The sequence below is a fragment of the Hemitrygon akajei genome, chromosome 26 (assembly GCF_048418815.1).
Source record: "Hemitrygon akajei chromosome 26, sHemAka1.3, whole genome shotgun sequence".
NCBI lineage: Eukaryota > Metazoa > Chordata > Chondrichthyes > Myliobatiformes > Dasyatidae > Hemitrygon > Hemitrygon akajei.
The window spans coordinates 32,620,514-32,636,581 of NC_133149.1; the positions used below are offsets into that span (position 1 = coordinate 32,620,514).

General features: G+C 38.6%; 1 protein-coding gene across 2 annotated transcripts in view; it reads right to left on the minus strand.

Moving 5' to 3' along the window:
- igsf9bb (immunoglobulin superfamily, member 9Bb) overlaps positions 1-16,068 on the minus strand; it is a 711,231-nt gene that overhangs the window by 137,381 nt on the left and 557,782 nt on the right. For both annotated transcript variants that reach the window (XM_073029796.1, XM_073029795.1), the window contains exons 8-9: positions 10,875-11,017; positions 3,759-3,899 (exon numbers count right to left, since the gene is read on the minus strand). In XM_073029796.1, the coding sequence (XP_072885897.1) occupies positions 3,759-3,899; positions 10,875-11,017 (284 nt within the window). The remainder of the gene's footprint in view (positions 1-3,758; positions 3,900-10,874; positions 11,018-16,068) is intronic.

Consider the following 16,068-nt stretch of genomic DNA (forward strand, 5'->3'; position numbering starts at 1 on the left):
ACACTTTGCGTATATGGGCTCAGTTTAGGAAGTTTTATGGTTTCCATGGTTTTTCCTTTTCTAGCCCTATCTTACATAATCACCTTTTTTTTACCTACTACGTATGATTCAGCATTCCATGATTGGTATAGGAAGGGCATTAGACATTTTGAAGATCTTTTTATTGATAATCGCTTCGCATCTTTTCAACAGCTCTCTGCTAAGTTCAATCTGCCCAATGCTCATTTTTTTAGATATCTCCAAATTAGACACTTTATTAATCCTTTAATTCCTAACTTCCCTGAAATGCCTGAGAAAAATGTTATGGATTTCTTTCTTTCTATTAATCCACTAGGTAAAGGTTTAATATAATTTATTCGTGATAAATTAGCATCCTTACGGCGTGCCCCTGTGGATAAAATTAGAATGGCTTGGGAGCATGATTTAAATATCTCCTTATCTGATGAGACTTGGGACTCGATTCTCAAATTGGTTAATTCAACTTCTCTTTGTGCTCGCCATTGCCTTTTACAGTTTAAGATTGTTCATAGAGCCCATATGTCTAAATCTAAACTATCTCGATTTTACCCTAACATTAGTCCTCTCTGTGATAAATGCAAAAGGGGTGAGGCCTCTCTCATTCATATGTACTGGTTTTGTCCTAGCTTGGAGAAATTTTGGAAAGATGTCTTCATAACGTTATCTTATATTCTGAATCACCACCTAGAACCTAACCCTTTAATTGCTTTGTTCGGTTTTTTGGGTGAGACAGATTTACGTCTGAGTTCGACTAAGTGTCGAATATTATCTTTTGCATCTCTCCTGGCTAGACGTTTAATCCTCCTTAGATGGAGGGATGTTGCCCCGCCCACGCATGCTCAATGGCTTAACGACATTATGTCCTGCTTAGACCTTGAAAAAATTCATTATTCAGTTCTTAATTCGGATACAAAGTTCCATAAGGTCTGGGAACCTTTTATTGAGTACTTTCATAACCTTCCTCTTAACTAAGGTTTTTTCTTTTGGTCCTTTGCTTCCAGCTCCTTTTTTGTTGGTAGTAGGCATTAATATCTTCTGTCGCTAAGTGTATTTACAGTTTTGGGGGTTTGAATGTCCTGATTTATACTCTCTAGATTGTGTTGTGGTTGGTCTGGAGTTCTTTTTTGTTGTGGGGCTTGGGGAGGATACTAATTTTACATATCTTCAATTTGGGTGCTTTCTCAATTATCTTCTTTTGTATTATATTATTATTGTATGTTTATTTTTGCACTGTATTAATGTTCTTCATTTCGATCTGGGTTTTTTTATCTGTAGCGATGTAGAAAATGTATAAAAAAACTAATTAAAAAAAAGAATGACATTGCTGTAAGTATCATTGTCAAAAAGTTCACAAGTAAATTTAGTTCTCACTTGGAAGGTAAAGATGGTTAGTTAGTGACGATATTCCCTCTTCCACATTTGCATTTATGGGTGATAATGTTGCTCACAATCTTCCTACGTGGGGATGTGGGGATGCTCAGTCAACCACCCATCTCATCCTGGTAAACCTTCCTTTACACTGTGCCTTGAATGTAGGAAGATAGCCAAACCACTTCACTGCTTAGACTTGAACTGAAATATGAGGAATAACCAACGATGCAATCAAGGCATTAACGGAGATTTAAATGTGGAGAAGATGAGGCAAGGGGACCTGATACTATTATAAATGTTTTACTAATTGTATAGCAGACTAAAATAGGCTTGATGTTCATCCCCAAAATACAGCTTCACAAAGGGGATCCTGTGAACACAGACTTTATATGACAAATAGTAATATTAGAACCATAAGATCCCAATAATCACAGCAACTAATAACAAGCAGAATAAAACTGCAGGAAACTAATACTTTCTAACTTGCATTACTGAAATCTATGAGTAAAAGGATATTTATAATTCATTACTAGAGCATTATTTTATATTCACAAGAGAATATCAGCATGAGATTGTATTATCCAGGGAAATACAAGAATCCCCGCACACGACACCCTCTTCTATCGGCTCCTCTACCTGTGGAGTGGTATAATATATACTTTGCTCAAATGTATCTCATTATTCAAGAATGGTGATGAGGTGGGGCTTTTTAAAAACTCATTATCAATTACAAGGCAACATTTCTCCTGAAAGTCACTACTTAATCAAGGGATACAAGTGAAGAAAGATAATACATGGGAAGGCTTGAAAAGCAGGGGCAGAAACTGTTTGTAACTGATAGGTCACAAGAGTGTGGTATTCTGTTAAATCTGACTATAGATACTCTCTCCTAACACTTGAAGTAGAGCATCAAAGTTAAGAGTCTGGATTTAAATGAATGAACAATTCCTCTTCAATACATGGTTAATGGGACAGTATGCATATCTTTGTAAACTTCTCTGCTTTGAATTGCATGATCAGTCGCATTAATGAAGCATTTGCAGTGCATGCTGACTGTGCTTCTGCTCTGCCTCTGAAATCTCCTCTGCCATTAGCTCGCAGCTCAAGTATGGACATAGCTTCGTCAGATAAAATCATCACAAGAACAAGACTTTGATAATGACCAGAGAGAGCCCTTGAAATGTTTCTCCCATTCTCCCTTATCCCGCTGCAGAAAATCTTCCAAAATTAATCTATCAAAAGCTTTTTCACTTGGTCATCTTTTACACTTTATTGCACACAGATCTTGCAATATGGAAGCAAGTTTCCCATTTCATCAGTTTTTTAAATGAGCTCTTCCAACACATCCATTTCCCTTTCTGCATCCTCCCTGATGCAGTTGTCTACACTATCATCCACCGTATTTTTAAAACTATGTGATCACTTAAAATTAAGTTTAAGTCCCAAGATCTGAGTTGCTTGATCATTACTGATTCTGCTGTTTTCACTATTGGCGATGCAGGAACAATTTATCAAGGTATCACAACATTTAACCAAAAAAACTAGTCATATCCAAAATCCGGAAAAGGTTTCTATTTGGAGGATTGGTACAGGTGAAGGAATTGGTCATTATTTTTCACTTCAATTGGCTTGTAACTGAAGACCAAGTGCTTGCGCTTCCTAAACTCACTTAATTGCTGCACTTAAAGGCCACAGATTGCAGGTGTATTGGATTTCTATTCGTTTTTAGAAAGATCACTATCGATACCAAGGTTTATGGCTTTTGATGCTAATTTATAGGACATTTTTCCTTGCATTTCTATGACTGTAGATGTAAATGATAGTTTAATGTGAGTGGGACCTTGCAGAATGAACAGCTTATATCATACATATACAGACATTGCCTCAGGGAGGTGGTAGAGCCACATGCCACCAAATTTATTGGCTTAAAGAATCACACCGTGAATGGTAGAACAAGCAGAAGTGATGGAACACTGATGCAAATGTTTTCTAAGGAGTAAACAATAATTTTCTGAGAGAGCTTTTAAAATTTAGCTGTTGCTTGCAACTGTAAATATGATTGACCAGACCAAATGTTTATTAAAAGGATTTAGACAGGTGCATGGAGAAGAAAACTTTAGAGTGATATAGGTCAATTGCAGGAAAATAGGACAAACTTAAGAAGGCAACTTGCTACGTATGGATGAGATGGGCCAAAGGGCCTGTTTCTGTTATGGGTAACTCTATGATTGTTTCAAATCGTTCCAGAATATATAGCTTCCATTTTAACAGAATTGATGATTAGGACAGAATGGCTGCCTGAGCAAGATCAGAGAAAATTCTACTCCATGAAACTACAGGCAGGAATGGATTAATCAGTTTGAGTTTACCTTAAGCACCAGTCGAGCAGGGCTAGATTGTCCCATGGAACCTAGAGCATTGTAAGGCATGCAGGTATAAGTGCCAAGAGCTTCTTCCGTGGATTCATCCAGTGCAATGGTCCCATCATTCAGCAAATTCCAACCACGAAACTATCGGAAAAAGTTACTGTAAATGAAGAACTCCAACCAACCACGATATGATCAGAACATCTTACTAAAGTGGCATTGTAATCAATAAAATCGTACTGTGTAGAGTTTTGAATAAAAAGTTGCTAGCAATATTGAATAGAAATAGAATAGGTTAGAAATACTTAGCAGACCAAGCAGCATCTGTGGAGTGAGAAACAGAAATAAAATATTACTGGTTAAAGACCTTTTACTAAAACCATTTTTAAATTGGCACACATACTACTTTTGTAAGGAATATGGAGAGTATTCCTCTTTCAGTTCAATGGCTGGACTTCTCATTAAGTTTTGCCTACTGCAGTATAAAACTATCAAGTGCTCCTTGGTTTAGGTGGAAGTATGTTCACCTCTGGTGAAACCTCACTGCACGACATAGGTACATTATCTAAGATGAGACTTCAAATGGGCTGCAAGTCTGAAGTGTGATCTGTTACAGATGGGCAAGAAAAGATCCCATGACAACTTTATTGCAGAGCAGCGGGTTTCCCAAAAGCCCCCATTTTCACCATTGAACAATAGTGGAGCTGGTGAATTAGGTTATTCACCTCACTCTCAGCTGAAAGGTCCTGCTATTTTACGGCACAAAAATGATGCTTGATTTCTTCTTCAGAAGTAATTAATTAGTTGAGAGACATATAGAAATGTACTGAGGAGTAACACAAAAATAAATTTTTCTTTCTTTGCGTTCAGTTTACTTAGCTAAATTGGAGGACTTTGGCATGGTAAGAAGGGTTTCCTGGAAACGCTGGTCCATCGGAAGCCCAAGAGTACTGTGTTCTGCAGCCACAAGTGATTCAAAGAATGTGGTTATGTTTTGCATTTTAGTTTAACGCCATGAAGCACTGGGAGCTAGCAACACGCAGATTTAAGTTTATTAAAAATATTGTTTAGATTTAAATTTCATTCTCAGAATGCAACTTGATAGCAAATAAATTAGTCCCCCCTCCCACTTTATGGACAGAACTTTGAGGAGAGAGGAGAAACAAAATCCAAAATATTTAATTTGTGAGAATTTTAAATTGGGAAACTATTTTTGGATCATTAGATTTACAAAATTGCCACTAATTGGTCCCATTTCCTACAAATTACTTGGATTATTGCTAATTATGATCTTAAAATGCCAGTTGGTTATATAGGGCAATTGTCTTCTTATGTTATTGTCATTCACCTCAATGGAAATGGGGAAATAGATCCTTAAATGTCTCAACATTTGGCAAAATGTCACTTCTTATTCCTGTTGGCAACCGTGAAGAATGAAGACAAAACAAATCACTCCAGAACTTGATTATTAAAACACCCTTCAGGGACTACTTACATTAAATGAGAGCCATGGAATAAACTATTCTATTTCAGTTTCACTTCTAAATAGATTTCAAAATATTTGTTACTGGAATGGATTCAATGGACTGAATAGCCTCCAACTGTGTATTAACTTTCACTGACTCAACCCCAACAAAAACATAGAAGACTTGATGAGTGCTGTGTATTTTTAATGTGCAGAAAAGAGTTATTAATTATTCCAGGATATTTAAATATTTAGGAGCAGCATACACTCAGTGGCCACTTTATTAGGTACAGGAGTAAAACCCAGTGTTATCACCTGCTGCTGTAGCCCATCCACTTCAAGGTTTGATGTGCTGTGCATTCAGAGATGCTCTTCTGCACACCACTGTGTCCTTATTTGAGTTACTGTTGCCTTCCTGTCAGCTTGAACCAGTCTGGCCATTCTACTCTGACCTCTCTCAAGTCAAGCCAAGTCAAGTCACTTTTTATTGTCATTTCGACCATAACTGCTGGTACAGTACACAGTAAAAACGAGACAATGTTTTTCAGGACCATGGTGCTACATGAAACAGTACAAAAACTACACTGAACTATGTAAAAACAACACAGAGAAAAAAAACTACACTAGACTACAGACCTACCCAGGACCGCATTACAATAAATAATAAACAAGACAATAGGCACAGTAGAGGGCAGTAAGTTGGTGTCAGTCCAGGCCAGTCATTAACAAGGCATTTTCACCCACAGAACTGCCGCTCACTGGATGTGTTTTTTTAAGTTTTCTGCATTATTCTTTATTCTCTGTAAACTCTAGAGATTGTTGTGCATGAAAATCCCAGGAGATCAGCAGTTTCTGAGATACTCAAACCACCCCATCTGGCACCAACAATCATTGCACGGTCACATTATTTATATCACATTTCTTCCTCTCTCCCTCCCGCCTATTCTGATATTTGGACTGAACAACAAATGAACCTCTTGACCATGTTGGCGTGCTTTTAAGCATTGAGTTGCTGCCATGTGATTGGCTAATTAGATATTTGATTAACAAGCAGGTGTACAGGTGTACCTAATAAGGCGGCTACTGATTGAAGGAGATTATACATACACAATTAATCACAGAATATTGGAAATATAAGGCAGAGGAGCATTGTGTCTATACCAGACAAAAAAAACTCTTTAGAATGATCTCACTTCTTGGTTCAGAGCCCTGGAAATCACAGCATCCAAATAATTGTAAAAGTGATGAGGGTTTCTGCCTTTTCTTTAGTCAATGGGTCTGGGACTCCAATGCTTTTGTGGGTAATTAAAATAAAATCCTCACTTCACATCTAACCCCACTATCAAAGAGTTGAAATATATTTTGACGATTGATCTGATTTAATTAATGACTATTGATTCACAACTTATTTGATTGCTTTATTTCTTTTGCACTTTACAAAACAACTTCTCTATACTAAAAAAGAACAATACGGTAGCACAGTAGAAGAGTTTATACTTTGGAACCTTATTGGGAATGAAATTGTGAAGAATTTTACTGGAGATTTATTATTTCTCAGTATACTTGATGCTCAACGGTAGATAATTTGAGTTTGTAGAAGATGGCTACATTAGTCACTTTGTTCTTTAGAAAATTGTTTAGACTGCACTGATATATATGCATTTTAGACATAAAACTGAACATATATGTTTGATAGTTGTACTGTATCTTATCAGCAAGAGTTATGGGACCGCCTCTTTTTACATCATATGTCAATTACTTGGATGATGGAATTGATGGCCTTGCTGCAAATTTTGTGAATGATACAAAGATAGGTGGAGGAGTAGGTAGTTTTGAGGAAATAAGGAGGCTACAAAAAGTCTTAGAAAGATTAGGAGAATGGACAAAGAAATGGCAGATGGAAGATAGTGTTGGGAAATGTATGGTCATGCACTTTGGTAGAAGAAATAAAAGGGTAGACTATTTTCTAAATGGAGAGAAAATTCAAAAATCTGAGTCGCAAAGGGAGGGGAGTCCTTGTGCAGGATTCCCTAAAGGTTAATTTGCAGGTTGAGTCTGTGGAGAAGAAGGCAAATGCGATATTAGCATTCATTTCAAGAGAACTAGAATATAAAAGCAAGGATGTAATGCTGAGGCTTCTCCAAGCCTTAGTTGGAAAATTGCAAGCAGTTTTGGTCCCCTTATCTTAGAAAAGATGTGCTGATATTGGAGTGAGTCCAAAGGAGGTTCATAAAAATGATTCCAGGATTGAATGGCTTGTCATATGAAGAGTGTATGATGACTCTGGGCCTGTATTCACTAGGATTCAGAAGAATGAAGAGTAACCTAATCGAAACTTAATGAATGGTGAAAGGCTTGATAGAGTGGATGTGGAGAGGATGTTTCCTATAGTGGGAGAGTCTAGGACAGAGGATGCAGCCTCAGAATAGAGGGGCGTCATTTTAGAATGGAGATAAGGACGAATTACTTTAGCCAGAGAGTGGTGAATCTGTGAAATTCTTCACCATAGGCAGCTGTGGAGGCCAAGTCTTTATGAATATTTAAGGTGAGGTTAATAGATTCGTGATTGGTCAAAGCATGAAGGGATACGGGGAGAAGGCAGGAGATTGGGGCTGAGAGCAAAAATGCATCAGCCATGATGAAATGGTGAAGCAGATTCGATGGGCTACATGGCCAAATTCTGCTCCTATATTTTATGGTCTTAAGATCTTACTTTTGTCAGTTTATCCTGTGTTCTTCTCCATTTTAGTTTATTTCTATGAGGCCTGTGTTTACAGACATGTCCACTCACAGGCCTGAAGAAAAGAAATAAACTTTGGAGTTCAGCCCCTCATCTTCTAGTTTGTTAAACTATAACAAGAGCAAAATAGTAATCATTTGGATATTGTACAGAATGCTTAAGTTTCCTTCAAACTAATTTGTGCTATTTACATCTGTATCTAAAAGTATAAATAGTGAACAACTGTAGAAATGAGGGTGGTGACTAGGCCTAGCCACCTTAGCAAGTTCATACTTCCCCTCCTATCAGTCATTATTTCTTGCACCCCTTATCAATGTCTTCCATCCCTGGGTTATCAGTTTATTGAGGAGAGTTTAGAGAGGGTTTTTTGCTCTCCTCAATAAACTGATAACCCCAGGGATGGAAGATATTGATAAGGGGTGCAAGAAATAATGACTGAGAGGAAGGGAAGTATGTGAGAGGAGTTGAGAGACAGAAGAAAAAGGTTCAATGGAGAGAAAGTATATGAAAAGGCTTTGTAAAAACTGGCCTATTATTGCAAGAGCTAATATTAGTTAACATTTAATGTTAACATTACTGTCAAAGAGCTTCCTGCAGGTATAAAGACTTACTGCTGTTAAATGTTGATATTTAAAATAGCTTTTCTGATGGATGGTTCCTGATAATATAATTTTAAATGAAATGTTGCATCCCACTTGGCAATGTTAATAAAACAGATAATTGTTACCTGCTAATTGAGTGATACTGGTGATAATTAAATAATCCAAGTTTTCCAAATTGAGCATGTATCATTGATAGTGATATAAAGGCTTATGAACCAAAATTTTAAAAAATACATATATTCAGCTATAGCTTACTTCAACATTTAGATGCACACTCAAGCCTTTTATCGTTCAACTTTAACCTGGTTACAAAGCAACATTTGCTGGGCATAGGTTCAACTACACCAGTTGGTCTCCCTATACGTACAAGTGCTGAGAGTGAAATTCTGTGAACTGCTTGTTACTGGAAGCAACACAGCCAATATTTTGCAGCTTGTGACCACAGGCATGTCAGCTGGTCTCTCTGTGGTTAGTTCACTTTACTGTGAAAGAAAATGTGCCCTCTGGGACAAAAGTTGAGAGATCAGAAGTTACAGGTCCCTCTGGTTGACATTGGATCAATAAACATGATTGAAGTCTGTGGTCGGATTTGTGATAAGGATCAGGGCTTGTGTTGGGTGTCTATCCAGAATGGGGGTCTGGAATCAGGACTGAGATCTGTTGTCATGTCTAAAATCTGGAATGGGACCTAGTGTTAGGATAAAGTGTATTGGACAAGGAATGATGCTATTGTGAAGTTTGATGAACATGATTATTGTCATGTTTCAACCCAAAAGAGGTATAAACTTCCCTAACTTCAATATTAAGTTGCATTACTCAATTTAATTTGCAGTCTCACAATTGAGGCCAGTGTGTGTGTAACCTGACGCTTGTGCCTGAACACTGTACAGTGGAATTTGGTAGGCCGTCTCATCTGATAATTTTTCCACCAGGCTTGGTATACAGTGAGCAAATGTACCACACCAGCCTCTTCACATTCTGACATCTGCATAGTCTGCTCACTATAGCACGACCTGACATCATCTTGGGCAGTTTATGATCATAGCTCTTCAGAACAGGTAGCAGCACACTAGCATAGCACAACGCTTTACAGTACCGACGGCCCAGGTTCAATTCCCGCCACTGCCTAAAAGGAGTTTGCGTGTTCTCCCCGTGACCGCGTGGGTATCCTCCGGGTGCTCTGGTTTCCTCCCACCGTCCAAAGATGTACCGGTTGTTAGGTTAATTGGTCATTGTAAATTGTCTCATGATTGGGCTGGGATGACTCGGTTTGAAGGGCTGGAAAGGCCTATTCCGCACTGTATCTTAATCAATAAATAAAAAATAAATAGATATGAATATGAAGTAGATTTGAAGGAGGTGTACAGTACTCTATGTTTAATTCACTTGGATCCATAGGAAGAATAAGAGGGTAATAAGAATAAGAATAAGAATAAGAATATGAGGCTCCTGGAAATACAAAAAACTTTAAGCTTGAGAATAAATTAGATGTGCCGCTTTAACGTACTAAGTTGCATTCTACAGGCTCTGGTCAGTTGCACAAGTGTTTGCATTGGATTACCATATCCTCATTTCTGCTCACATTACAAACTACATCATGCAGCAGCTCAGCGTTGAGAATGACGCAGTAAAACTTCACAGTAGAATTTGGCTAATTATCTCAATTCCAACCAGTACCTTGTTGAAGGTCGCTATTGAAGTAGAGAAAAATGTATTACAGAGTCAGATGATCTAGTGTTCTATCATAGATAGTTGCACAGAGGCGCCAAATATTCTCCTTGGAATAGCATTAACAGTTCTATTTTAACACATGTCTTAAACTTACTCTATTTAAGTTAAGAGAATATAGTAAACTTTAAAAAATTTCCTAAGTTTACTTGCTCAGAAAAAGAGAAAATATATCTTCTAGATGAAAGAACCCCCCCATCAAGGTCAACAATGCACTGAGATCCAAGGACATAGATATCACACTGTAGGAAAGATGGCTGTGACTTTTAAAAAGTATTTTTTCAAAGGATATCAATGTCAATGCTAGCATTATTTCCAATCCATAAACACCCTCTGAACTGAGGAGCTATTAAGAGTCAACCGGGTCTGGTAAAAATTTGAGCACTGCTCTTTTAATGATGAGGCCAGATATATTTTTGAATGGTGCTAATGTATTAATATTTTTACTGAGAATGTATTTATTGTGTCAAATCCTTGAATAACCAAGTAAACTCCACTGAATTTTGAAGAAACATCCTAAAGCCTGCAGGCACTGAACCTCATACTCTGTCCAACAACAGGAGCCACTAAATCCTAACTGTTACCTTTTCAATCCTCAGTGGCCGTCCATCTTTGGTCCACTTGACTTGGGTCGCTGGAGGATCTGCATCCACTGGGCACCTGATATATCCAGGCATTCCAACGGGCAGATAAATGACAGGAGGCATGTTGACAACTCGTGCTGGATCTGGAACATATTGAACAGATCGCGGTTAAAGCTTAAACTAGCAAACAAAGTCACATTTGGTCATGATCGGATTGTTTCTGGACACCATGTTTCTTGTGCAGGGCATATGTGAAAGCATCTGTAATGTCATTTGTTTCTTCATAGGGCAGCATGGTGATGCAGCTGCTTCACGTCTCCAGATTTGATCCTGTGTAGTGCTATCCGGGCAGTCTGCATAGGTTTCCTCCTGGTGCTTTGATGTCCTTCCATACCCCGAAGAAGTGCTCGCTAGGTTAACTAGCCTCATTGTGTGTCATTATAAGATATAAGACCTTGCATAGTCTGTTGCCGGTGGTGTAGTGGCATCTACGCCAGTCTTGGGGGAGAGTGGCCCTGAGTTTGAATCCGCCTGGCTCCTTGCACACTTTCCATCCATGCCGGGTTGAGCGTTGAGCTAGCAAGTTGGCTTTGTAAAACAGGTAACCGCTAAAGAAATGGCAAGCCTGCCACCCAATGGGCCAAACAAGGCGTGGGGAAGAACTTTACTTTTTACCTACTATAGCTAAAGGATAATGGTTGTACGAGGTCTTAGAACACTATTCATAGTTTAGAGACTAGAGTTTGCACTTTATCTTTCTGCATCTACATACATGTTAGATTATAGATTTACTTTACTAAATCATTTACAGGGGACTGGAAAAATCCAGGTAAAACCTCTTGCATTGTATGCCTGCTGTGAGCTTGATGAGTGTTTTGTTGCATGTGCAGCTGCTATGAATGTGTGGGAGTTCATTAGATTGTGAGTGAAGCTTGTAAAGCAAGTCACATTATTCAATCAAACTACTGTCACAAATTACCACTGCAAGTCAATTATTGCAATTCAATTATAATCTCTGCTTTTCAGAGAATATTTAAGGAATTGCATTTATGCCTTGCTATCTGAGATCAGGAGCAGTTTGGTGGAGATGGTGGTTACATTAGAGAGATTCCAGGGGCAATTTTAATCCAACCTATTGGGCTGGAAACCCACAGCACAAATTTTAATCACCAATCAATACGAGGAACAAATCTAATGTACCTTAAAATCTACCCAGCATATTTCATAACAGTTGCATGATGAGCAAATTAAGCTAAAATTAACCTCACTGTCTTCAAGAAAAAATAATGGTTATCTTATTTATCTTTTCATAAAGGAAACACCAATCATAGGTGCTGTTGTAATATACTATTTTGCTGAAATAGAAGCTATTTATTCCACTTTGAGCTGTCATTCTTTCTTGTGTTAAAAATAAAACATTTACCAAATACAATATATTGCTTTTTCAAATACACCTACTAGTCATAGAAAGTTTATAATAAAACAGTACAATGAGTCCTATCATGGCAGGAGAGTTCCAGAGAATTGATGCATAAATGATGTTTTCAAAATCTCGATGGGAAAATGTAACATCTTCATTGATTCACGGAAATCCTTAGCCCATGGCTCCTCAAAAAGAAAAAAGAGCATCCAGGAAGGCACTGGGCTCCTCTGTGTAATGGGAGCGTATTACATAAAAAATGGAAGGAGCATACAACATGCCAAACAACCCACACAACCTCCACCATAGTGGGCCGTATCTCAAATAACAATGAGTTGGAGTAGAGGAAGGAGACATAGAGTCTAGTTACATGGTGTCATGACAACAACTATTCCCTTAATGTCAGTAAACAAAAGAGCTGGTCATTGCTTCCAGTTAAGTGGTGGTGGTGGGGGGGGAGGAAGTGTACAAGCTTCTGTTTATACCAACAGGGCTGAGGTTGCGAGGGTTGAGAGCTTCGTGTTCCTAGGAGTGAACATCGCCTACAGCCTGTCCTGGTCCAAATATGTAGATGCTACAGTCCGAAAACTCACCAGCACCTCTACTTCCTCAGGAGGGAAATAAAGTTGATAAGTACCTTTGGACCCTCACCAATTTTTATTGATGCACCATAGAAAGCATCACAGCTTGGGATGGCAACTGCTCTGTCTGTGACTGCAGGAAAGCGCAGAGAGTTATGGACACAGTTCAGCACATCATGGAAGCCAGCTTCCCCTCCATGGTTTCTGTCTACACTTCTTGTTGCTTTAGTAAAGCAACCAGCATAATCAGGGACCCCGCAAGACTCTCTGTTCTTCCTCCTCCCATCAGGTAAAAGATATACAAGGCTGAAAACACGTATCACTTGGCTCAAGAAAAGCTTCTATCCCACTGTTTTAAAACTATTGATTTAAGGAGCTGATTATTGACTTCAGGCAAGAGGAAACCAGTGGTCCATGAGCCAGTCCTCTTTGGGGGATCAGAAGTGGAGAGGGTCAGCCACCTTAAATTCCTCAGTGCTATCATTTTGGAAGACCTGTCCTGGGCCCAGCATGTAAGTGCCATTATGAGGAAAGCACAGCAGTGCCTCTACTTCCTTGGGAGTTTGTGAAGATTCAGCATGACTTCTAAAACTTTGACAACTTCTATAGGTATGCAGTGGAGAGTACATTGATTGGTTGCATCACAGCCCGGTACAGAAACACCAATGACCCTTAACAGAAAATCCTACAAAAAGTAGTGGATAAGGCTCGTCAATCATGAGAAAAGCACTCCCCACCATTGAGCACATCTACACAGAGTGCTAACGCAGGAAAGCAGCATCCATCATCAGAGGCCCCCCCCACCCCCACCACCCATGTCATGCTCTCTTCTCACTGCTGTCATCAGGAAAAAGGTACAGGAGCCTCAGAATTCATACCACCAGGTTCAGGAACAGTTACTATCCTTCAGCCATCAAGCCCTTGAGCCAGTGGGGAAAACTTCACACAACTTCAATTGCCCCATCACTGAACAGTTCCCGCAACCCATGGACTCATTTTCAAGGACTCTTCATCTCACGCTCTTGATATTTATTTTTTATTTATTAGATATTATTATTATTATTTCTTTTTTCTTTTGTACTTGCACAGTTTGTTGTCTTTTGCACACTGGTTGATTGTCCACCCTCTGAGGTGCAGTCTTTCATTGATACTATTATGGTTCTTGGATTTACTGAGTTTCCCCGCAAGAAAATTAATCTCGGGGTAGTATATATGTACTTTGATGATAAATTTACTTTGAACTTTGATTGAACCATTCTCTAGTACACTAAGATGGACTCTTCACTTCACAGTCTACCTTGCATCTTCTCGTCCACCTGTACTGCATTTTCCTGGTACTGTATTTTGCACTCATTGTTTTACCTTGGACTACTTGAATGTACTGTTGTATTGAACTTATCTGTATGAACAGTATGCAAAACATGTGCTCATAACAGACCAAATTACCATGTGCATTACCGATCAGTAATTGCAGAATCTGTGGATCCTACTTAGGACTCTTCAGTTACCTGAAAAAACTAAATTGGGAGCAAGTCATTCATGAGGTCCTACCCGAGAAGAGAGAGAAAACATGTTTGTGCATTGAAAATCTATTAGGACCCAAGAGATTAGTCAGGAGTGACTACAATTAGTTTTATCAGTGTGGATTAGTTATATGTATTTGGTAACCTTCATTCCTGAAATTTATTTGATTAAGGATGGTAAGGTAATTTTCCTTAAAATGACTATAGATTTTTTTCTGCTTATCCTTGGCACATTATCACCAATCTGCAGAAGGCACTCTATAAGCTGATGTTTTTTATGTGCCTGATGGCCTTTTCTCAATGTACTCCCATTGATTTGACCAACAGTAAGACTCGGATTCTGGCGTCCATGGGTGTGTATATTCTAAACTGAGCTGAGTGGCCAGGGATTGTTGCTGATTGACTTGACAACAGAGGATTTAATCGTGCAGTTCATCCGTCATGTTAAAACCTTTTTAATCATGTGGGAACTTTGAAGGCAAATCAATAACTACTCTCAAGGGCTTTAGTTTTGCTCATTTGGTGAGTTGTAGAGCATTTCACAGTGTTGCATCTAATTATACAGCAGTTCAGTTGAAGATATGTCTGAAAAGGATAAGAACTGTTCCATCTGTACAGAAGTTAATTGTGCCTGGAAATCTTCCCTTTTATTTTGGTTATGCAGAACAAACCTTGCTGTCTAAGAATCTTAGTTGGAATGAAAGTGAAACACAGAGCCTCAATCTAACGCTGCCAGGCGGGGATAGTCAAGGCCATTTAATCCATAAAATTTAGCCTTTAGAGGAGGATGAAGTTCCAGATACTGGACTTGGATGCCAGCCAAACTGCTCTTAACTTCTGAGCTCCCTGCTGAGGAAGTAATGAGATTACAGTAAACGTTGCAGTCAGTACTTCTGTCTCTCCAGCTCATATCTATCCAATTTAGAGCAAGAGTTAAAGCTAATGAGACTTATTTATATTCTGCATTATTAAGAAATGTAATTACTTTCTTGAGGCAGACAATGATGTTTCATTCCAATGATTCAACAACCAATATTGAAATAATCCTTATTTTCAGGCAAAATTTCTACATTATTGCTGAGAAAAAGCAAATGGTGAATTCACCACTCAGCTATTTGTATATGTGGATGTAGGGAACATTTTATCAAAGAAGGTTAGGCTGAAGAGCAATTGAAATACTTGAGGTTACGTGCAGGAACAAGATTATCAAATGGAAGAGAGTGACATGCTTGATATGCCACTGCTACTTTACACATTAAAACACAGTGCATTTTTGATATATTAAAATTACATTACTTGTTCTAAGTAAATGTAGCAAAGTCAGCTTGCTAAAGGAATGAGCGAGGGATGAAGAGTACCTGAGTTATGAAGATCATGCCCAGGAATGGGCCAAGTTTGTACATCGTGAAAGACATCACAGCTTGATTATGTTCAGCTTTGGTAGTTGTTCACTTTTGTTGAAGGAATCATCAGTGCACAGATTATCTTTTAGACTGATGTTTAGATGCAGTTGGATTTTAGACTAGGAAGGTTCAAAATTCACTTGCACTTCAACATTCATCTGATTTCACCATATACTGTGCACATTCCTCCGCTTGTGCCACGATGAGGCCACACTCAGGTTGGAGGAGCAACACCTTACATTCCGACTGGGTAGCCTCCAACCTGAT